Raw genomic sequence first — 25,323 nt, forward strand, 5'->3', positions numbered from 1 at the left:
TGCACAACCCTCTCTGTAAACTACAACTCTGTCCCAAAAATTCCTTAAATACCTGCAAATTGCCAGGAAATCAGTGAATTAGTGTAAATTTAAGGGACCTGTAAAATAAGGCCTTATAATATTTCCCTGTAGATACTAAAATTACATGAGGAAGAAAAAATCCTGAAATGATACTAACAGAGCTACTCATAGGGGACGGTGAATGTGTTGAACATTCCATACAGATTATCCAACATATCACCGAGTGACTACTACCTGTGGGATGTATTCCTGTGAATCTCCCACATGGTGTACCCTCTACTTATCTAACAACAGGGATTGATTCATTTAGGAGAGGACTGCCTCTATTTACTCTCAGACTAGAGAGCATGCAAGAGAGAAAATCCTGATTTTTCACCCCACTGACCACATACACAAATAGTGCAATAAAAACAATTCTTTTGTGATTCACACAAATTCAGCACTAACCAATTGAACCCATGCTCCATGTGGTGCCTGAGATGAAACCTGGAAATAAGGTGACTCTCCAAAGTAATGAGCTAATCAAAGAGCCAATAGCATAGCTGAAAAAAAAAGATGAGGTCACATGCCGGGGCAAGGTGACTGATTGCTCATGAGAAGAGTGTATGAGTGTCAGACTAGGTGTGAGGGTTGTGATGCTGTGGCATTTGTGTGCATGTGTATACATTTGTTCTTGTGGCTGTGATGACAGTGAAACCTCTTAGAATTAAAGTGACAGCTGCAAAGGATCACAAGGCCACAGAGGAAGAAATTGAATCCCAGGGCTAGAGAGCAGGGAAGGGCAGAACTGGTGGGAGCTTGAAAAATAGAGGGTATGACACAGACGGCTCCAATTTATGTCTAAGAAACTGCTTCATAGTTATTCTGCTACCTACCAACCCAGCTGCATATGTATTATAAAATGAAAAAGAAGTTTTATTTGATACTAAAATACCTTTAGGAACATTGCTCACAAACTACAGTGTTAAGGTTTTTTTTAATATTTAGAATTTATGAATGATGAGGGAATGAGATTTTGGACTTGAGGGCTTTTCAATGTAAAGAAATGATGAACATAAGCTATTTCCAGCCTGATTATGTACGTACAAATAACAACAAATACATGAATGCAGGCTATTTTATTTATTTATTTAAGTAAAAAAAGTTCTCACATTGTAACTTCTATTAAGAAAATTTACATGAAATCAGAATGCTGTGTGAATTTATATGCGTGATCAAGTCTGCACCAGCGTTCTGTCAGTGTTTCCAGTTAGCTGTCAGTCTTGGTGCAGTCGTACGGTTTCCACCACTGAGCGAACTGCAGGACTTTTTTCCTCTGATCGTCAAAGTTCTCTCTTATTAGTTTTCTCCAAAGCCGCGGCTCCACGTCCATCATTCCTCCTACCACTTCCTGTGAGGGAAAGAGGGATTGATCATATTGAAAAACTGCTATAAACGATTATCTGGAATTAATTTCTTGCAGCAGAAAAACTCTAAACTAAAGTGTACTCGAAAAATCTTTAAAATGTTACTACTAGCATAACTAGCAGTAGCAACAAAGTAACAGATACTTGAAGTGTGGCTTGGTTTGTAACGTAGTATATTTGGCATATATGTCAGTGACTTCTACAACCTACAAAAAAGATACATAATGATGCATGAGGTGTAGAAGCGTTAATGCACACACTGACCTTGCCAAAGTAATGGGGGAACTTCTGTTCATTTTCAATGACATGAGCAAAGCCTCCCTGGAGTCCAAAGTCTACAGCAAAGTAGGGCAGACCTCGAGGAACCTAAGAGGAATCGCACAAACAATTAACACCAGGAGGAAAGCATTTCACGAAAAAAGGACAAGAAATAAAAGAACAGGAAGAGAGGGATGGAGGGAAAATACAGAAAGGAAGGTATGAAGAAAACAAACACAGCAAGGAATGAAGGAAGGAAAGGAGAGAAGGCAGGATATAAGGCATAAAAACCAAAACCTATTAAAGAAAGACAAAATAAGACAAAACATACAGCTCGGCGGATGTCTTTCGAAGAGAGGTCGACAACCTTCTTGTTCATGGCCCACTCCTCATCACACTCCATGATAGCTTTCTGGAGGCACACAGAAACAGCTGTATTACCACACTTAAGAGGACATACTTGATGTTCATGCATTCAATTCAAATGTTTTGCTAAAAAAAAAACCTTTCCAGCATAAGACTAGACAAAATAAACGTCATCTGAATGAAAGGAGACACAAACCTTAAAGTATATAGGTGCCATATCGCCTAGTTCTCGTGGTAGTGGGATACACTCTAGGACCATGTGTTGTCTTCTGCGTAGGTTCATGTGTGTTTCCATGAACACACAGTCCAGATCCTGGGACTCAAACATACGCACTAAGGTGCGCCGGAACAGCTGGGGAAAGCAAAGCGGCACGGAAGTGAACTCAATGAAGCTTTTATTATTATTATTGTTTTGCAGTCAACACTGAAAATGAAAGTAGAATTTGGTTTTGATTAATATATCACTGCTGCAAAATGACAGTCAAATTGGGGAAACCGCTAACCTGCATTTCTGCCCAGACATCCTCGTCCAATCCGGTGGCAGAACAGTGATGCTGTAGAGGACAGATGAGACAGTGGCCCTCAACCAGCGACAGTCCCGCAGGTAGGCTGAGGTATACCTGGACATTAGACCGCAAATGCACACACATGAGACAACAAGTCCTATATGTTAGAGGTATAGTAGTACCATGGTAGTTTTATAGTAGCTAAAACTACTCAATTCAATTTATAAGGATATAAAGCAGGAAATCAGCAAAGCCTTACATTTAAAAAGCAGGAACCAGTGAATGATTTGCATTTATGCTTAAAAAATTAATCAATTATCAAAATGGTTGATGATGAAGTTTCATGATCCATTACCTTGCTCCCTATTGCCACTATGAGGTGCTTCTGGAGCTCTTGGCTGCTGAAACAGTGATGGCATTTCTCCATGGAGGCAGCCAACCTCCTGCTCTCCCCGATGGCTTTGCTCCTCATCCTCTCCTCCTCCCTCCCCTCGCCCTCCCGCTGCGCCGCACTCGACACAAACATGTCATCCAGCGTATAGTTGTCGCCGTCCGTCTTCCCCATCATCTGGAGAGTCGGTCAGAGTAGAGGTGGTGGAGGGAGACGATGGGGACAACAGAGGAGATGCAGGAAAAGAGAAGAAGAGAGGAAGAGGAAGACGGTGAGCAGTGTTTAACAGGAGTGTGATCATTCTTGGTCAAATCTGGTTTATTTCATCAAGATTTTCAAGTTTTTTATCTCTCGCTTAAAACAAAAGTGTATATTTTACTTCTTAAAACAGGGAAGAAAAACAATGGTAACCCATTAAGAACCTCTGCTGTGATACTGACCATACTTGGAAACTGGCTGGTAGCTTCACTAACTGGTGTCTGTAAGTGCTGACGCAATATTACCGTCTGTGCTGGTTCCATGCCATATTCTGTGTGTGTGTGTGTTTGTGTGTGTGTGTGTGTGATGTGCCCGGACTGTCCTGTATGTAAGTTGGTCTCTGTGTTAACGGTGTGAGGCAGGACGCTGGGTATCAACTCCGGTGTTTCTACATCTGAGTCTTGTCGCCGTGGTAACCGGGCAACAGGTTGGAATCTGTGTGTATATGAGAGAGCGAGAGGCGGGCATGGCTGAAGTGTGTGTGAGTGTGTGTGTGTGCGTGACTCGGTGTGTAGGAGTGAGTGTGTGAGTGAGAGTGAAAATTGGATTAGTTTAGTGACAGTGTGGGAGGGAGTGTGTGTGTGTGTGTGTGTGTGTGTGTGTGTGTAGGAGTGAGTGTGCGCAAAGGACGGCACGTAAGTGTGCAACAGCACACGCAATTGTACGAGAGCAGACAGTTTTATTTCTTTACATACACACATGCAATCACACATACTCTTACACACGCAAACACACTCCAAATTAGGCATAATATGAAAATTAGAGCTGCAACTAAGGATTATTTTCACTATTGATTATTCTGACAATTCTTTTCTTGATTAATCAATTAGAATATAGTGAAAACACTGTTATAATTTCATAGAGCCTTCTTCAAATGTCCTGTTTTGTCCACTCAACAGTCCAAAATCCAAAGATACTCGTTTTACTATCATGTATGACACATAAAAGCTTCACATTTTAGAAGCTGCAACCAACAAACATTTGGTATTGTCCTTTGAAAAATGACAATTAATAACAATATGTCAGTTAATAACAATTAATGGACTAATCACTGCAGCTCCACATAAAAACAACTCATTCTTGATGCAGTTTAAATTATAGATTGTGAATTCAGCATGTAGCAGGAGAGCTGAAAGGATTACGATACAGTTTGCCTGACACATTACTCATGTTTTATTTAAGAAATACACCACATTAAATCTCCAAACAATGCAAGTATGCTAACTAAACACACAGAGCTGTTGATTCATCTGTATCTGACCGATGGATAAAACTGCCAAAAACATGGTGTAATCCTCTACTTACTGATAATAAACAGTACTGAAACATTTGATGCCTGTAGTTTTTATTTTCTCTCTCGTGTCTCCTGAGTCACTGACCATTAGAGGCGAACAGAGCTGCACCTTTCTGCTTCTGGATACACATTGATTATTGATAAATGTGAGCAGAATAAAAGCTAAGAGTGACAAACTAGAAAAAAAAGCATGTGAAGTGTGTTAAGACTGTGTTATGGATGAGTGTGTGTGAAATTCTCTTAATTTCTGTATTCTAAGGTCTAACTATTAGTCCCTAATTCTTTCTTCTTTAGTGTCTGCTTTGTATGGTCAAATTGTCCCTACAGCCATACATACCCTCATAGTGCACATGCGGGAAAACACCATTACAACCAAGCTGGCTACAGTTATCAGGAACGTACTATAGAAGAGAAATAATGATGAGAGGCTGGTTGCTGGTAGGAGAAATTGAAGAAAAGTGGTGGAAACTAAGACAGACATAATAACAGAGTGAAAGGACAGGAGAAGTAAAGATGGAGAATACAAATGCCAAAATTATTAAGGATAAAAAAGGAAGGGAGTAGTCCGATAGCCGAATGGTTACTGCGTGTTACACCCAAGGCAAAAATGCCAAAAAAAGTCATCTTTAAAAAAAAAAAAAAAGGTTAAAAGGGAAGCAGATGAAGAGAAGGAAGGATGCACGAAAATAGTGAGATGAGATGACAGACAACAAACCTTAAAGCGATGTCCAAAGAAAGGACATGGTTTGGGATATTGAGGTAGGGGGTGAAAGGGAGATCTAAAAAGGGATCTAAAAAAATAGATTGAAGTAGACGGGGTCAACAGAGACATGGCAGAAGGATGGATGAAAAAAGGAAGGAGAAAGGAAGAGTAAAGGGAAAAGACAGGAATACAGTCATGTTCTGTACAATATATTGTGCCAATAATTTTCAGAGATGAATAATAAGTGAATGAATCAGAAAACCTGAGAGCAAGTCTAATCATACCCAGCATCCATCCTGTTAACATATACTTCGACAAGACACTGAGTTGAGCAAAAAGGAAATTTACCCACAGAAAATCAATATTTCTGTAATTTAAAGAATTATATATCAATTCATTTTTTTTCAGTTAAAAAAATCTAGTCTGCAACATGTCTAAAATAAAAAATAATGTCCATGTTACCAAGGCCTAAAACGCTGCCATTAAAATCACAAATGGTTATCTGTCTGGGAGCATGAATGTGATTAGCGACTTTAAATGCACCAGTATTTAATTGAATAGACACGTCATGCACATGGGTCATGTGGTGCCTAAAATGGGAAGGGTCCATCCTCTGAGGATCATGAATGTGTTGACTTGTCCATTAGATTTTAATATTTCTTGGGAATAAGTTTTAAAAAATCCAAAATGTCACAGCAATCTGGTAAGTAGTTGGTCAGTAATGATTGAGATATCGTGCTCTGGAGCAAAGGGTTGGACGGACACATAAGATCTTTTGGCCCTACCTCTTGAAGGGACAAAAACACTCATCTAAAATGATATGAAAACAAGAAAATCCAGCATCTCTGCACATTTTTTGATGTTGTAAACATTACAGCTGAAACAGAAAACTGACAGAATTAGCTACTTCTTTGATAACTGATTAATCGTTTCACAAATGTAAAGATATTTTCTCATATGTATGATAATAAATGGAATATCTTTGGGTTTTGGATTGCTGCTCAGATAAGACAAGTAATTGGAAAACATCCACTTGGGCTCTAGAAAATTATAAAGGTCATTTCTCACTTTTTTGACATTTTATAGATAAAATTATTATTAGATTAGTCAAGAAAATCCTTGGCAGATTAGTCGACAACTAAAGTAATTGCTTGTTGCAGCGTTATTAAAAATCAAATGTTTCATATTTTTATTTGATATATTACTAAACTCAATAAATTTCAAAATCTGAATACCATTTTCTGTCCAATAACTGATCATTTATTATTTCTTGTTTTTCTCTCAACTTCTTTTTCCACGATTTAGGACACCAGGTGTGTTGGCATGAGATTGAATCTCTCACTCCTCTTAACAACTCGGTGAAGACGCCACACTCAGGATAAAAAGGAGAGGGAAGGGATGAGAGGGGAAGATTGAAGAAAGGATAGAGAAGGAGAATGATTAAAATCTGGAAAGAAGCAGATGGACAAAACGATATAAGGATTATACAGATAATTATAGAAAGAACAACAGAGATTGTGAGAAACGTCCAAAGAGTGAAGGATAGCGTGATGGAGAGACAGGAGGGAGCCGCTGGGACAATATACAGTTCTCTCTCTCCCTTGCAGATCATAAATCTATAGCTGTGATTAGAAATGGTATTTATAGAAGCCCTGCCATGGTAACTGTGGATGTATTTTTAGTGTCACTCTTTGTAGGTGTAGAACGTGTGTGTATGTGTATTTTTATACGCATGCATGTGTAATGAATATATGAGTGAGGGCAAGTGATTGAGTGTGTGTGTGTGTGAGTGAGTGAAAGTGAGTGAGTGAGGGCAGAGAAAGTCGGAGAAAGGAAAAACATGGACAGAGCTAAAGCATTTGTATTTTTTTTTTATAATCGCCATGGCAACTCCTCCATTTCTCCATCCCTTTTCATACACACACACACACACACACACACCTGTCAGCAGGATTTTCACACTAGTAGTTCACACTACTTGTTGTCATATTCCTACCTAGAGAGAGAAAGAGGGGAAGTAAACAAGCATAAAGGAAAAGAAGAAGCAAGAAAAATGTGACTCCGCTTTGAGGAAAAGTGCAGCCTGTAACTGATAGACTGACGAACGCACCACAACCTGGCAGAACCCATCTGCTCCTGAACGTCTATTTCGAGCACACGGTGGAAGAAGAGAGAGAGAGAGAGACAAGGAGAGACAAGTAGATGTAGTAGAGAGAAATGGATAGCAACACGAACCCAAACCCATATATGCAAGATCAAATTTTCCTGCAAGAAGTATGACAGAATTCATCCAGTGATGCTTCACATGAACGAACACACACACACACAAATATATATACAAATAGCACCACAGCAGAACAGTACTCCTGCCAGATTTTAATGTACTGTACCTCTGCTCACATTGCTCAATAGGGATTGATTGATACATTCAATGTTCATTCCTTAAGAGCCACATTTTTTGTACCAACAGTGCTTCCCTACCAGGAGTCATTAAAAAGACTGTGGAATATTGTATAAGCTGTTTACTGTTGCTGCATCCTCTTGCCTCCATTGCAATATTTAAAACCCATCTCTATGTAGACCAGTTTGTTTCTCCAGATACAGATAAAGTTAGACAATCAGTCATGTTCTTAATAAGATTGAGTGCATCTTAAGTAAATTGTTGACAATCAGTCAAGCAATCTCAATGAAAAGTAATCCTTACACATCTCTATACAGACATGAGTGCAGAAGAATATGTGAAATGAGTGAAAAAATAAGAATAAAAATAAGATCCTGCATACTATCAAGTGAACATAAATGTTCACAGTGTGCTGAAGCTTTTAGAATCAATTAAGGAAAACTTTTTTTAATTTACGCTGTAGTGTTGCCGCGAGCAATCGATTTGAAACAGGTTGAAACCCAATGGTACAATATGTTGTGGACAGATTAAAATCACTCCACACATAATTTTAAATAAATTGGTATCCACAACTGTAGATAGAAGTCCTTTTACATATTCTGATGTTTTTCCTACAAAACCAGTCACACAAATCCCTACTTCCCTCTACTACATTTTCCACTTTGTTTGAGTAAAATATTATTCAAAAATGTATAAAATGACATTTCATAATATGGGTCAGGGCTAAAAAATAACTAAAAATATTTTTTTCAATATAAATTGTTGTCTGGATATAACTGTATCCATATTAGGTATGATGACAACAACTGACAAAAGCCAGAGTGCAGGCAAACTTGATCAACCTTACTTGAGTTTGTCATCTTCTATTTTCAACCAAATGAAACTGCTGTGCCCAAACAACAAATCAAACATCTCTTTTTGACCATAAGTTAAAGAAGTTGCCAATGTGACATAACTGTCTGACTAACTTTGAGATGGCGTTCAATCTGACTAATAAAAGAAAGCACAACAGAGGGGAAAGTGGACTAATGGTAGAGCAGAAAAGGAAAAGCAGCGGCTTAATCACTGAGTAAAAAATAACCTATAACTCTATGAGAACATGGAAACATCCAGACCGGAGCAATGGTGCTATGGAGCATCCCGAGCTGTGCTTTAAGGCTCAAACAACAAAAAAAATCTAATGAGAAAAAAAAACAAATATTTAAAATAATCTGGTTGCTTAGATTATGTTTGATGAGCGATTGGTGTCATGTGCGAACGGTCTTTGACTCCATAACTGTAGTGTAAAGGTGCAACCTTGTGATAACAGCAGCTCTTATGTTGCCAGAGTGTGAACAACCTCGTCCTTGTGTTGGCAGGCTGGGGAATAGCTGATCTCAGCTCTGAGTTACCACTTTGATTCCTCTGGGTCTATGATCGCAAACTGAATTCCAGGTCACACTGTTCATTTTGGTAATAATTATCAACATTCAAGGTTGTTACCCTAGTCGCCAAGTCGTATTCATCAATGCTCTGCGATTTCAAGGTTGTGGTAAAATTAGCATTTTCTTACCTTGGCAGCCATTCGAGAATAGAGGGCGTTCTGATCCTGTGCAGAGCTCATCTTCTCCCTCCTGACCATCTCCTGCAGACCCACATTGTCATCATCCTGGAAGTAGCGCACACGCTCCCCATCAACATGGGTCTCAATCTGGAGTGGGAGAGGAAAGGAGAGTTAAGAAAGAATAGACAAGGTGATGAACAGGAAAAATCACTGGAAATCAGGTGCCACATCACATCTTTGAAAGGTTGGGATGAGAGAGTGATGGACAAAGGACACAGGAGAGGAGAGGAGGAGAGAGGAAAAAGAAGACAAGTGTATGAAGGATATGTAAAAAGATGAACGCTGACAGAAATGGACGGATAGAGAGCGACCCAGACCATAAAGGAGACTAGACCACTAAATTTGTAATAACTGTGAACAGAAAGTGGACTGGAGTGGTTTGTTTACATTAAACACAGAGTCATAAGGGAGACCCTGCTCTCATTACACACACTGATGAATACCAAACGACAAGGAACAAACAGCAGAACCCGAACATATCATTTACTCCCCCTTTTTTCACTGTCTTCTAGTTGCAACAGTGCGCAGAATCCTTTCTCTCTTTGTGCTGAATGGTTGCTTTCTGAAATAGTTTATTTTTACCAAGTGTGCAGCAGTACATAAACTTCAATCCTTCCTGTCCTGTCATTTCTCTACTCCCTTTCCACACTTCATCTCCGCCTCTTTACCGGTTTCTTCTTCCGTCGTCCACCGTGGGGCTCTTGAGGTCCAGAGGATGGCTTGACCGGCCAGGCCTGACCTGACTTGTCTGTTCTGAACAGCAGGACCTCCTGGTCTTCACCGGAGTGACCCGGGACCTGAAAAACCAAAACACAGCCACATTTTCAGTTATATATGTTTTTTCATGTTAATGCAGCTGACTGACTACATTCCCAAAAGTTTAAACATGTTTTAAATCTACCTAAATATTCACATTTTGGTATTTAACTGAGACTCAAAAGAGGATCATCAGAAACATCTCGATAAAAATGTAAATTGTCCAAACAAATCTTTAAATAGTCCAAATGCCAGGTCAGAAATGCAACATTTGCTGATCATATTTACAACCTGGATGACTGCACTGATAATAAAAACTCCCGTAAAAGCATATTCTGATAAGACTGCTCAGTCTGTGCCAATTTAGCACTCAAAGCAGGCTCATCTTTTACAAAGATCAAAAAGTTTGCTTGTTATGAGGAGCTGAAAGATTTCAGCTATTCTTGCTTTGCTATTCTTGCAGAAAATATAAACAGGACATTTTATCCCATTTTATGCAGCACTCACTCAGTCAGATTAATTACATTCAGAAGGATAAACAACATATTTAACAAGAGCCCGTATCTGATTGGATGGTCTATTGAAGACTAAAGTAGCAGAAAAAGCAGAAGAAAAAGACAAGAAACAAGAAAAAGGTTGTATTTGGGAGACAGTGAAATGGACTGTCAAAAAAAAAAAAAAAAAAAAAAAAAAAGAATATTTCTTCTGCTCCAGCGGTCACAATTAGGCCTTGCAAAGCTCCATATGCAGTGAAAACAATAAATATGATAGACAGGCAGCAAAAGTCAAAAACATTGAACAGTGAAGACGAGCCAAAAGTTTTCCATAATAAGACAGACTGGAGGATCTCTGAAAGGGCTGAAGTGCCTCTCAGCTGAGAAGTGCACTAAAACCTAAGAATTATGACATTTTCTGAGAAAACCTTTCAGAGGATTGCACCCTCGTCTTTTAATTTGGACAGGGCGGCCTAACTGAGGAAGAATCTGGCATTACTTGGGTATGATAGCCAAATAATCACAGCCTGCTTTCCATGTGTTTGTAGAGTTGTCTGCTCATGTTGGAAATAGGCCTCCATTTACTTGTGCATGCATGTGTGTGTGTGTGTGTGTGTGTGTGTGTGTTAAGCCAGGAAAGGCATTAGCGATGCCACCGAGGAGATAAAGCAGCCCTGAGGTGTCAGGGCACAGCCATTGCTCTCTGTTAATTGCCTGTACTACCGATGCAGACAGGATGGCACAGATAATCTCTCTGTCTCGCTCTCAATCTGTCTTTTTCTTCCTCTGTTGCTCTCTTTTAAAAACAAACACACACACACACACACACAAACACGGGGGCACACTCTGAATGACCCTGTTAGGGGAGTGTCATCAGCACACTAAAAGACATTTGTTTCCCATTAGGCTCTGCTGAAATGCCAAACGGGAGCGGTTTCCATACAGGCGGTGAGACGCGAGAGCCCGAGGAGCAAAGAGATTTCAAACAAACAAAAAGTAGTCAGACGTAACAGCAGAGAGTTTAGTCACATGTGAAGACGAGTGTGTGTGAGGCACTAGATGGATGCTGCAGTAACCTGTTGTGTGTAAGTGAAGTTTAAAAAAGATATAGCCTTGAGTGTTTGGATTAGCATTCAGACTATGTGAAAGGAAGAAGAAGCAGAAAGCACAGGAAGATTCAGTGTGTGTATGTGTGTGTCAGGTTCAAGACTCTCTGTATCTATATAGTCCTGTATGTGCATGTGTTTATATCTGTGTGTGATTTGAGAGTGTGTGTATATGTTCTGATTTAGGATGGTGTGTCTGTATTTGGGAATTTTCTCTATGTGATTATACATGTGTGTTTTAGTGAACGTGTGTATCAGTCTGTGTGTGTTGGATGTATGGTAAATGTATGTAGACAGGAAAGAAACAGCAGAGAGAGAAATGGAGAGGAGAAAATGTATTTCTAATCAATCATTGCCTTTAGTCCTTTCTGGGGTGGAAACACCTCACTAAAACTAATGTGGTCTGATATAACAACCCTGCATTAAATACTACCTGCATGAAGGTTATAATGTTCAATTGTTGAGATAGTTTTAGGAGACATGTTGATTCTACTTTTTGGTCATTTTTAGAGGCTCTTGAATTGTTTTGTTATACTAAAGAGTGTTTCTAATATTTATTCTACCATTGTGAACAGTACGCAATGAAAATGTAAGGCTCATGTATACATTTATAGTATCTACAGACCTGCTTTGATTTAGCTGTTTCGTGGAGCTTCTTTCGGGCAGCGTGGCTCTCTTTGGCTTTATGAGCTGCCGCCAACTGGGATTTCAGTTTCTCAATCAGCGCCTGAAACACACACATAAATACACAAACATAAATTTATCTGAAACACAGAAATGTCTGCACATCTATATAGGGCTGTAAACAACTATTATTTTTTTTATCACTGATGAAAATTTATGACTGATTTTTTGATCGGCCATTTGGGTTTAAAATGTCAGAAAATGGTGAATCACTGTTTCCCAAAGCCAAAGATGCAACCTAAAATGTCTTGTTGTGTCCCGACTGCCAACCAACAGTCGACAGCCCCAAGATATTCAGGTTACTACCATAGAGGGCGAAAGAAACCAGAAAATATTCATATTCAAGAAGCTGGAACCAGAGAATTTTAGCATTTTTTCTTTAAAAATACTAAAATGATGGATTATCAAAACACTTGGTACTTCTTCTGATCGACAATGAATTAATACACTAGTCGTTGCAGCTCTACATCTAAGTTAATGTATATATATCAGCCCTTGAGTATCAGTGAGTCAACATTGTATTTTTTTTTACAGGCTCATTAGCGACACACAAGAATAACAAAGACAATAGTGTCAACAGAAATATAAGAATTACGAGGTAAAGAAAACAAAAAACCCAAAAAGCAAGAACATTTTGGGCAGATTTTTGTTCCCATTTAAAAATGACATAAAAGCTGTAAAAGACAGATACAGTATATCACCAGGCCAATATTAAACAGCAGCTGATACTGGATTACAGAGGACTGAGAAAACACATCTGTCTCACACATATAGTACAAGCACAAAAACCTCCTCTACCGTGACAGATATCGATACCTTCATGTACTGAGCATCAATTGCTTTATATACAGAGCATAAAAAGCCGAGTGCATGACCGTTAAAGGCACTTAACACACACATGCACATGCACACGCAAACGCACACGCACACGCACACGCACACGCACACACGCACACGCACACGCACACGCACACGCACACGCACACAGAGGTTTGGGAATATCAGTTTGATTGCTTTGTCGTGTAGGGAGATACTGGATGTCGGGCTGATAACACTCAGCATTATAGGTTTGTGTGTGTGTGTGTGTGTGTGTGTGTTGTAACAGACAGCCTTTTAACACTCTCTATAAGAGATCCCAATAGCACTCTTGGCATTGACATGTGAAGACAGCCATAGGGGGAGTGGAGCGCACAGATCAATAAAAGCTATAAATGAATGGATCCTCTGACGTGCTTTTAAATCAACACTAAGGAAAGAGTTGAAGCTAATGTGTTGAGAAAAAGCAAATCCGCTGAACCATAAAGCTTTAGCATTAAAAAAAAATCAAGTGAGTTTAATGGGAGTCCACACTAAAACAAACCTAAATAAAACAACGAAACTCATTGATAGAGTGAATGTGGATAAAAGATCAATAATCACTTGTTTTTAGCCGTGGAATTTGCTACAGACATTTATGCCGCCCACAAGATGAATCCTAATGACTCTGGTGAGCCCATGACTTAATTCATTGTCATCGTGAGCATGTTAGCATGTTGATGCAAGCTATTAGCTTAAAGCACTGCAGAGCCAAAATAGAGACTCACAGAGCCGCTAGTATGACTGATTGATGTAAACCTACTCAAATTATAATATATAGGGACTTTGATGTTGTGCCCATTACTTTATTTCAAATTGATGTAAGCACAGAGCCTTAAGAACAAAAATTGCGTAATGTCCAAACACTTATTGTCTGGACTCTATATTGGGAGCAAAACAGTAACACTATGATGGCCGACTCACTGTGTTACCCATGATCTCCGCCTTCACCAGCTTGGCGCCCAGTTTGTTCATCTCTTCCTCTGACAGCAGTGGAAGCTCCTCCTCCTCCTCCTCTTCTTCTTCCTCACTGTCACTCTCACTCCTATGTAAACATGAAGAGGAGAGTGTGAGGGCACGGCAAAGAAAACTGGATTAAAAAATGTTCAAAAACTAAAATGCAAACTATTTATATGTTACTATATGTCAATTCATGGCTTTAATATGAAGACATTTGAAACTACATGTATCTGTCCAAGCAATATAGTGTCCTCTTGTTCAGTGCTTCTCTATCTCTTTTCCTACAGCTATTACCCATAAGTCACCCTCAGAATTTAATGACTTAACTACAAGGTTGGGTAGTAACTTGTTACAAGTAACACAAATGAGTAAAAAAGTAGTTTTTTTTAGGAATGGTAACTTTTCACGTTCCTTTTTAAAACTGTACTTTTACTTTATACTCAAGCATTTTTTGGGGCCAGTAATCTACTTTTAACTTCGCTACATTTGCCATTCATACCGTTACAACTAGTCTATTATCTACTATGCATTTTGCTACATTAACCGAACTGAGCTGTCATCTAACACAGTTACACAGGAGAGCTTTAACTGGTCTCTCTTGCGGTACAGAGAAATGTGCTTGTGCCTGATATTAATGAGGTGGATACATGCAAAAACTGAGGAAATCAGGCAAATATCTTTTCAATTTGAGGTTTGGTTGTTTTACTAATGTAACTCAAACTCAGTAACTGCACACTGTTCCACTGGTGGCTGCGTTGGAAAGCAGCCTGCATCACCCTTTCACAAGCCGGAAGAAATACTTTCACTTTCCATTAATGGCGTATTACAATCATAGTGTATTGGGTGCCGGTGCAGTTGGAGAAGGCAAATCATATGCAGCGCCCTTCATATCAAAGCAAGTAGTTTGGTTGGCTGCATGTCCATATCAAGATAATAACAGATACAGGCAACAATAGCAGGCAACACAGCTAGCAAGTACAATATTTTAAAGTGATCTTATCGATACCTTCATGGAGAATCTACATGAAGGTTTTTACATTGTAGATTAAAAAAAAAGCGGATGTAACACTTACTATTCTGAAAAGAGACTTGAGATTTGACTCAAACTCTTAACCAGAGACTTGAGACTTGACTTGGACTTGCATAAAACAAATTGTGAAGATCTCTGGCCTGCACCCACTGAACAATATTAAACACAAAGTAACTTGTACTTTGAGTAGTTTATTGAATACCAAGTACTTTTAAGATTTGTGAAATGGTAATTTTTACTTTTACTTGAGTAAACATTTTCAGTACACTACCCCCCACTGCTTAACTATTCCACCCTAATGATAGTCCAAACCCTAACCATTCAGTTGTTTTCTTCCAAGCTCTCACAGTGTTTATCTGTTATGATTCATTTGAGTCTCTGAGCACCCCCAGAGATCATTACAGCCTTGCCTGGGAGGATCTGAACTGCAGGCTGGGAAGCATCGTTCTAGGCTATTACACCTCTCATAGCCTCATTTCATTCTTCTGCGACACTGCAGACTCATTTCATGCTGCAGGGGTTCTGGGCGCTGGTTTACCCAAACAACTTAGCCTAATGAGGCAAAACACAGAACAACTAAGAAGGCTTTACAAAGCATTGATACCCTGACATCTGGTCGACAACATTGCTGCACATTGGAGTGCTGTGAAAGTAAAAAGCCATATAAGCTTGTGAATCATCTGACTGCCAAGAGATTCTCCATTATTTAGGGAGAGGAAGAGATACAAATATAATTACAAGAAAGAGCATGAGGAAAAGGCCTGTGTAGACAAGAGGAAATGAGCTATGTTACAGCACTCTGAGTATCTGTAATATTGTGTGACAGACTGATAACTGATGCTTTGTAATGACTAAAAAACATTCATCCATTGACTGACAGATGACAAATAAAATAAACCATGACAGCGACAATAGAGGATACAGGGAACAATAATTGCCCTGCAGGAGTCCTTTACAATTCTGGATGAAGCAGCTGTGTAAACACACGACTTATGTTGCTAAACTTAGTTCTTTAGACATAAGAGTACAGAGAACATATGAGACTATATGATTCATAGGCTCAAGAGTTCAGATAGGGAGAGATATGGAGTTTTCCTGGGAATATCGAGACTAATGTTCAGAAGCAGATAATGATTTCTTAGAGATAAGATAAGAGTTCTTGCAGGTCCCTTGAAACTTATTAAGTACATTTGTGAAGACAGTGAAGTTTTATGGAAGGAATTACTGTGAGAAAGTCTCTGCTAAGGTTATAATGTCAATACATTAACATGACATAAACACAGATACTCTTATCTACAGAGGCTTTAAGTTTCATGAGTGCAGGCTGTTTTTGTTGTATGTGGGACCAAATTATTGATGCATCGTTGCCAAAAGATGATTATTTGTTTTACTTAGGCAGTCACCGTCTCTGTATTTAGTTAGCTTTACATTGGAAAGTAATGCAAGAACTCTAATAACAGATGTACTAAAATCTGAAAACATATTATTCTATGTATAGATATAGAGATGTTTGTGACTCAGTTCATGATTTCTATATAGTACTGAACCCCAAAGAAAAGAGGGGAAAAATGTTTTTAAGGACAAGACTTTGGAGGGATTCTGAGAATAGAAAACAGCAAAATACTGGTTTCAATGGTTTTAAAGACAGTTACTAAGAGGTTTAGAGAGCATGCTTATGTGCCCATGATAGAAAAAGCTGAATTTTTCTACTGCTTTCATGAATATACCCGTATCCCAAGAGGACAACCATGACATTGAGTAATTTGGTTTGTCTGCCCAAACACAAACACAATTGAATATTCAGTCACTGCTGTTGCAGAGATGTCATTTAGTGAACCGTGTTTCTACAGCAACAAAATAAAAAGCTTAAAACCTTGATGCCGTCACAGCAGCTTTGTCACCGTGCAGACCCTCTGGAGCAGCAGGTATAGTTTTCGCAGCCTCCCTCTCTTTCTCCTGCTGTGGTTTTTCCAGAACATCAGATTCACGGGCAGGATTGCTGCTCTTCATCCAGGCCGTAACGCTGGTGTTGCGCGGACCAGAGTCTTCATCGTCCGAGCTGGGTTTCAGGAATCCTGCGGATGGCCGAGCTGGAGGAGGACGCTCTGGAGCTGCACGGGCAAAAAAATTAAAAAGAATGTTGAAACTTGTACATCAGGTAATATATAACCTTCAAAAACATTTGATGAAATACAATTTGCTCCTTGATTTAACGCTGAAATTGAGCAGAAATGTGACCTATGTTGTTGCACTTTAAAAGAAAAAAACCTAATAACCATTTCCTGCCAAATAAGATCAAAATGCTGTTTACTTCTGCAAAACTTGACTCAGACCTCTTTTAAAAAAGACCTTGATATTAACCCACCTCCACCACTGTCATCATCTTCTGAAGGCTTAAGGAAGCGGCCTTTCAGTGACCCAAGAGAGAGGGAACGTTGACTCCAATTTTGCCCAGATGAAGAAGCGACACTGGGCCTATCTCCATCTCTATTTCTCTCCCTATCATTCTCTCTGTCCCTTTCCCTATATCTGTCTCTTTCATCACCTCTCTCTCTGTCTCTTCCTCCATCCCTCTCCCTCCCTCTGTCACGTTCCCTATCTCTATCCCTCTCCTGGTTTCTGTTTCTATCCCTCTCCCTTTCCTTCTCTCTAAACCTGTCTTCGTCTCGGCCTCGATAGCCTCCCCTCTCCCTCTCCCTCTCAGAATAATATCTGTCCCGGTCGGTGGGTGATGAGCCTCTCTCCCTTTCACTTCTTCTCCACCGATCTCTCTCTGTCCCATCTCCCTCCTTTCTCCTCCACCTCTCCCTGTTTTCGTCCTCTCCTTTCCTCCAGCTGCCCCTTGTCGCGCTGTCTCGTTCTCTTTCTCCCCCTCTCCTCTGTTCGTAAGCAGCTTCTTCAGCCTCTGCTAGTCTCTGCTGAAATTCTTCCATTGACTAAAAAAGGAGAAATACAGGACATATTAAAACATTTGACCACTATTCACGTTTTGCTATTTAAAATTTCACAAATCTGAATCATCCACCTGTGGTACAAGGTGCTATATCAGACACAAAGCAATCATTCTCCAGTCATTAACAACACAGAAATGACAAACAGTATGTCTATACAGTTCTGTAGACATGGGCCCTCAGACTACTCTATCTGTGCTCAATACATGCAAAGATTATATTGTAAACGATAAGGTACAAAGACAGTATATGAGATGTCTCTACTTTACAAGGAAAAACAGAAATGAGATGCACTGCTGAGTTCTGACAAAGGAAAAAGGAAGCGCACACAGAGAAATACACACACACACACTGTTCTGACAGTGACAGTTTCTATGCGATCAACTCAAGACAGAAATGCTGACACTGCTGAAAGAGACTTAACACAGGACACTGGGCTGAAAAGAGAGAGATTAATAATACAACAAGGGTTCTCAACACACATTCCTCGCACAGTAGTGAACGAGCTAATGTATGCTAATGAACTGTCAGTTTCTACAGTGAATATCTCAGAAGTCAGCAGGTTAAGCTTGTGTGTGTGTGTTGACCTTGACTGGTGAATGCATTTACCTTGACACATACAGCACCAGTCAAAAGTTTGGACACACTTTCTCATTCAAGTTAATGAGAAAGTGTGTTGTACGTAAGTCAGAATAATAGTGAATCAATACTCTTATGTGCAAACCTCCATTTACAATATGCTAAACACTATGCAACATCCTTCTCTTTGACCTGGATTTATAGGTCTAACCATATGTTTCTGCCTCATTTGAATGTGTGAGTGCTGCCAGTGTGCCGTCGGTTCTCACTCCGTATCTCTCAGCCACTATGTCGTTGAGGCTGCGCTGCTCCCTCTCTGCCTGCTCCTTCATCCTCTGGAAACTCTTCCTCAGCCAGCTCAGACCTCCATCATTCACTACTGTACTGGCTGGAATGGAGGGAGAGGGGGAAAGACAGACTGTGAATTTGAGAGATTATTTGTAGGTTCCCAAGCAAAACACACATTTGAATATTATCCTTCAGTAAGCCTGTAATGATATATTCCACACTGGTCAAAAACCTGTAAAATGATAAAAATTCAAGTAATGCTAATAGGCATCATCATCATTTTTCTAGTAAGTTTTCTGCAAATAACATGCAGTTAAGTTTTCATATGGATTGAAACAGCGATGATGAGTAAAAGGTGAGAGAAAGAGATGTGGGCACTTGAAATCCTATTTGTTCAAAAAATAGGAAAGTTGCAAAATGTAAATAAGAAAATGAAGGAGCTGGGAGAGAATGCTTGTGGGAAAAGATAAAACAAACCTGAAACTAAATCTACAAATGCTGATGAATGAGAAAGATATCCAGGGGTAACACAAGAGACAAAAATCGTAGGAGAGGAAAAACAGAGGGTTAAGAAACTCAGTTTTTAAATTCATGGGAAACGAATGCTCTTTCCACAGGAGCATTTTCTATAACTTCCAAATGAGATAAGACATAAAAAAAAAAGTATTGACTGAAACCAAATGTCTCTCTGGTCAAGGTCGACACTGCACAGTATCTGATTTTGCCTGTTTGAAAATGTGGTAACATTTAATCCTTTGTAGCTTCTGCCTTGCCTTCAAAGTGGCCAAAAACATTGAGAAAAAGAACTGAAAAGTTTTTTGTTTTGTTTCAAGGACGAGCTTTATGAAGTAGAAGAGGAACTTTCTAAACATGTATTTTTATGCCCACCAAGAGACAACTGGCTACTGCTAACCAGTGATGAAAAAAGTTTTATCAGACAAATGTAGAGAAATGTGGACAGTGCATATGAGTGAATGGAAATGAAGTCTGTATTTCACAAGAGTATATTTTGTTTATCAAAAATACAATTTATCTAGAATATCTTGGGGCTGACCACAGGTCATCTGACCATTTTCCAGCAAGCGTCTCCTTGACTCTCTCTGAACACAACAAAGTGTATCCAGTGTTATAAATCCACAAAAGTACCCACAATCACACACCAATCTGTACTTCCAGTGACCCCATAATCATAACACAAGAGGAGGTAAACAACATTCCCATCTGGCGCACAGTTTGAAGGGAAAAAGTAAGCAAATGTGTGTGTGTGTTACTCTGATGTTTGTGTCAGCTTATTTTGCCTTGCTGTTAAAATGAAGCTTACAACATAAAGGCCATGCCAAGTCCAGAGGGACCTGTACTTACTGGGTAGAGATAAGAGACACATGCAGCTTAACAGAGCTTACTCTCTCACTCTGTTTCTCTCCCTTTCCCCAAATCCCTGACTCTGAAGCTCTGGTGCTATGTGTCCTCTCAACACCAGTTTTGCTGACTTTTCAGCAAACATAATTGTATTCAAGTCCTCTGTTGCTAAAATTCAATTCTCCTCTCACCTTTACTTTCTATCCACTATCAACATACTTGCTCTTGTCTTTTTTGAAGCAGACATTTTTGGGTACAACCATGTATGCGAGGATGGAAGAGTCCCCGGGGTCCTCTGTTAATACAAGGAATCCTCTAGTGGGGTGCCGGTAGTAAAAGAGTATCAGGAGAAAGATACTTATTCAGAGTACTTGAATTACTCATGTCTTATCACTGACAGATAAACATGGAGAGAGACAAATAAGAGTAAATAGAAGAAATGGAGAGGAAAAGGCTATTGAATAATTAAAAGATGAGGGATGAGGATACAGTTAAGTACTATAAGTGAAGATGGGAGTGTATGAGGGGAATAATGAGACAATAAAATGCAAAGTGCTGCAGCTGAACTGCACTCAGGTGTATTGAGGCAACATTCAGTGGAGAAACTCTCTGAATGTGGATGAAAAATAACATCAATGAATAAAATGTGGAGTAAAACAGAACCTTTTATATGGTTGGAAAACATTTGCTCTCTTGGCACATTTGAGTGTAAACAGAATTTATTGATCTTTGTTATTACCTTTTTTTGCTGCAGTACCAGCAGTCTCCTCTGGGGGCAGACCACTTCCTCCATCCTTCCAATACGGATTTAGCTCCAATTTGTGCAGACCGGCCTGAGGAAACCAACAACATACATACTTGAATCATTTCTGGATATCCACAAAAGCACAACAGGGGCACAAATAATAGAAATGCAGGCAAAACACCCTGCAGAAACCAACGAGAACACACACACACACACACACTACAGTAAACTGCTGTCCGAGAGGGGATACCCTCTGTTACCTTGGTAACTGCACAGTTGGTAAAATGAAAAAACTGACTTCCACACTTTTCTCATATAGTATGCACTGCATGCACACACCAACATGCTCACTATTTATCTTACTCTTAAATACACATACAGGTCATTTTGCATTCAAACTTATGTGTAGAAGAGGCTCCACTTGACTGTCTGCAACCTCCCAGGCTGGAATTGAATTACAAACTGGAGAGAAAAGGTGAAAAAAAACAATCCACACACACCTGTTCAATGGCCTGAGCCTTGGCTTGCTCCTCCTCCTTCTGTCGTTCTTTCTCAGCTCTCTTCTCTGCCGTAGACGTGGTTTTCATAGCCAGGAAGTCAAACGTCATCCATTCATCTCTCTACAGGACGGAGACAGACAGTGGGGGGGGGGCGTTAAACGAGAAAAGAAAGATGTACAGATTGAGGGAAGATCAATGACCACTTAAAAAGCAACTTAGCACATAACAATCGCTGCTCTCTCATACAAACAGCATCCACATGCAAAGAAAAATAAGCCCCTTTCTCAGTAATGAATGAAACGTTTGGTTCTAAAGCAGAAGAAGCAAACATATCTGACCAGTATGTACATTACTTCTTTGTACCTCTAGACATCTCTAGCTTGCTTATTCATTTCTACCGTGGAAAAGGAACTTTGCTATTTAGAGGAAGAGGACTTCTGAAAACACTACGGCTAAGCTGGCAACATTTGTGTCCATGAAGGAGTTGTTGTATTAACAGAAACATCTTCAAAGAAAGATTACATTACATTTTTTAGCGAGTGACACCAAATACTACTCATATTATTACCGGGAGGAGGGCATTACCTGGACATTCTGAGCCAGGCTGGAGTTGCTCTCTGTAGGCTTGGACTCATCAGAAACCTGCCAGGCTTTAGCCACTTGTTGCTGAGGTTGAGCTTCAACCCACTCGTCCCCTGAGTCCTGACACACACACACAGACAAGAGAGAGAAGGAGGAAATGATGATGAAGAAGGACAATAGTATGAGAGATTATCATATCAAAACTCATTTAAAAAAAAACGCCACCCCTTATTACGTTAAAATATTATCATTACACATTTTTCACACACCACAAATAACTTTCACTCAATTATACATCAATATAAAGTCAAGCAGAATTTAAGTCTCTTGTATGTAACCAAATCTTTAAAACTTTTACTTATTCATTAACAGTGTAGTCGGCACTATTCAGGTGTCAACTTGAGACCTTGTTTAAAGGAGTCCTGCAGGAGAAAATAAATTAATAAGCTACCTCTGAGCTCTCACTGGAGCCATCTCCTGCTTCTTTCGTCTTCTTTTCCCTCTTGGCCTTCTTCTTCTTCTCCTTTTTCTTTTTAGATTTCTTCTCTTTCTTCTTCTTGCTCTTCACAGAGCCCTCCTGTGGGAGATTCAGATTCCATCAAAGAGTCAGTCCTCAATCATATGAGAAGTTATCGAGGAATGCTGGCTGAGCTTGTGAGAATTGTCTACATTCCTGCTCCTTGTTTGTGTCTTCTTAATGATTGTCATGTTAATCTGAAGTCAATACAACTGAAAATGTTGTTTTTTTGGCCCATATGTCTCCATAATGGCAAACAATCTAGGGATCTAAGGGTGTGTTCCTGCATCATTATCATCAAGGCCTGTTCCTCTGTTGAATAACTGCTTTAATTTAACTCGTAATGGCAGTGAAAGTGTAGATAAAAGTTTTTTACAATTTCATAACACTGTCATAAACATGTTCAAACTATAAAGGTGTGAAACTATCATATGACGCTGCAGACCGGCAACACAGTCACCACTGTTGTGTGACTTGGCGCGGAGCTAGTCTAATAATAATGCACTAGAGTGATTAAGCTGTGACCATCGCTATTATTAGTTAATGCACAACTCTGAGTGAAAAACTTTGCATCTTACATCCTCTAACTCCTGCAGCCTCTGGTTGATCTCAGGAAGCATCCAGGTGTCCTCCCCTCTCTGCCTCTTCAGCTCCTTCCTCTTCTCTTCTCTGTCATACTTCTGCTTGGCCTGAGCGACAGAATGGAAATAAGAGGAATAAAAGAGTGGAATGAAAAAGGTGTGAGAGGGATCATTCAAATGGGAAAAAGGGTACATGTGCATTTTCAAACACGTTTATCTAATGCCAGTCCACCTGAACTGACTGTGAGGACTGTAATAATATCTGATTAGAGGGACATCTTTCTCATTATGAAAAGAACACCACATTGCCGTGATCCTGCTGATAAGATTTTCAAATATTTGAGCACTGTTCTGAAAGCAATAACAGTAACGCTGATGAGTCATAATGAGGCTCCAGCGGAGGTCTGTTAATAATACCTAGGTGAGGACTAAAATCCAGAGGAGACAGAGCCCCTCAACTCTGGAACATCCTGTCAGAGGACAGCAGGTAGGTTAGTTCTGTTTCATCTTTTAAATCTCTCTTAAAAACGCACTTTTTCAGCATTGCTTTGTCTTGAATCAGTTATTCTTTTGTTTTTACTCTGTTTTAATAATTCATACCTCACTTTTTTATTACTGTATCAATTCTACTTTTATTTATTATTTATCTGGTAATTTCTTTTGTGTTTATGTTTCTGTAAAGCACTTTGTAATTTGTTTTTGAACAGTGCTATACAAATAAAGATATTATTACAGAGCATAATATAAATCAGACCCAGCTGCACTCTTTGCCTTATGCAGCCAGTTCAGGCACAGGTGAGCTGGGCAGATAATGTGTTTACAGCCTCATCTGCTCTGTGTGAGTCTGTGTAAACACAGCTGCACAGCGAAAAGATAGCGCACAATTAAAAAAAAACTGTGTACATATGAGATTAACAACAACGAGGCACCGTGTATAGCTACGACCATGACATAAAAACCCTCTATAAAACACAGCCGCAGTGTTTGTCCGGTCATTTTCCTGTCGAGACAGACATTAGCAGGTTAATGTGAAGACACACAAGTGCTGTTGGTTTTTCCGAGCGACAGATAGAGATAGAGAGAGACAGAAAAGATACCAATATACATCATGGATAATAACAATTCCGCGAAACACTCAAACGGCGACGTCAACGTACGTAACGTTAGCTATTAGCCTACTTAGCTTGTTAGCTTCATCTCGGTCAGATTTGAACCATAACTGACGCCAGTGAAACGAAAGTCAGGTTACATGTAGATTTGTAGAAGCTTTTAGTTCATACCTTTTCTATTGCCTCTTGTCGTGCCTGTCGTTTACTTTCTTTCCTGTCTTCAATGCTGCTCACACTCTCGAAACTGATTCCGTGCGCAGCCATGACACTGTCGTCAATGTTTTTGTCAAATGTCGCAAAGCTCTGCCCGTTTACGGCAACCGACGACTTGTGGTTATTGTAGTTTTATTGATTGAAGATGATCTATTCACAAATATCAAAGTATAAAAACCAACGACAATGAACACCTCCTAACATACACGGTATATGAGATAAGAAGAATAACTTAAATTTTATAAAATAATAATATAATAACATAAATCTGTACAACACAGGACATCCTCTATCCATTTAACTTCAATTCGGATACTCACAAAAACCTTTTCATTGTAAAAGAAAAAAAAAGAAAAAAAGACAGAAACCCCAGGAAGTAGGAAACGTGGAGGGATTCCTTACATAAATTGTATATATAGAATATACAGCAATAGCATCAGTATAAATACAAGATTGTCTCATTCCAAAACTATGGGTATTAATATGCAGCTATAAAAGCCTTCACTCTCCTGGGAAGACTTTCCACACGATTTTGGAAACTGGCTGCAGGACTTTGCTCCCATTTGCCTAAAATCAAGGCCCTGATGTTGGGCACTAAGGCCTGGCATGCAGTTCCAGTTTATCCAAAAGGTGCTGGGTGGGGGGGGGTTCTGTTGACAAGTCAAGTTCTTCCACACAGTTTTGAGTGCATTATTGTCTGAATCATAGTTTTATGCTGTATCATTAAGATTTCCCTTAGTTAAACTGAGGGGCCTAGATTAAACCAAGAAAAAGACCCCCAGACCAAAAGTACACAGGATACTTTTG

General features: G+C 39.5%; 1 protein-coding gene across 2 annotated transcripts; it reads right to left on the bottom strand.

Moving 5' to 3' along the window:
- Positions 1-1,124: 1,124 nt before the first annotated feature.
- On the bottom strand, positions 1,125-24,608 carry cwf19l2 (CWF19 like cell cycle control factor 2). Of its 2 annotated transcripts, none has more exons than XM_067594574.1 (19): positions 24,475-24,608; positions 23,192-23,302; positions 22,548-22,673; positions 22,100-22,216; positions 21,515-21,634; positions 21,009-21,102; positions 18,892-19,010; positions 17,464-18,028; positions 16,966-17,203; positions 14,027-14,147; positions 12,189-12,290; positions 9,876-10,004; positions 9,157-9,294; positions 2,913-3,125; positions 2,555-2,671; positions 2,248-2,403; positions 2,017-2,097; positions 1,692-1,793; positions 1,125-1,411 (listed from the first exon to the last, which is right to left on the bottom strand). In XM_067594574.1, exons 1-19 carry the CDS (start codon positions 24,565-24,567, stop codon positions 1,271-1,273), a joined length of 2,883 nt encoding a protein of 960 aa, XP_067450675.1. In that variant the 5' UTR covers positions 24,568-24,608; the 3' UTR covers positions 1,125-1,270. The 2 variants fall into 2 exon arrangements, with proteins under 2 accessions (XP_067450675.1, XP_067450674.1); XM_067594573.1 differs by having other exon boundaries at positions 17,458-18,028.
- Between the last annotated feature and the right edge of the window lie 715 nt (positions 24,609-25,323).

Source organism: Thunnus thynnus, chromosome 7 (assembly GCF_963924715.1).
Source record: "Thunnus thynnus chromosome 7, fThuThy2.1, whole genome shotgun sequence".
NCBI lineage: Eukaryota > Metazoa > Chordata > Actinopteri > Scombriformes > Scombridae > Thunnus > Thunnus thynnus.

Excerpts from the sequence above, each read along its gene's own strand:
- cwf19l2 (XM_067594573.1), bottom strand. The coding sequence starts at position 24,567 with ATGGCTGCGCACGGAATCAGTTTCGAGAGTGTGAGCAGCATTGAAGAC. Across the intron at positions 21,635-22,099 it reads GCCTGGCTCAGAATGTCCAG|AGAGATGAATGGATGACGTT; the intron begins GTAATGCCCTCC and ends TCCGTCCTGTAG. Across the intron at positions 1,412-1,691 it reads TCCCCCATTACTTTGGCAAG|GAAGTGGTAGGAGGAATGAT; the intron begins GTCAGTGTGTGC and ends TTTCCCTCACAG.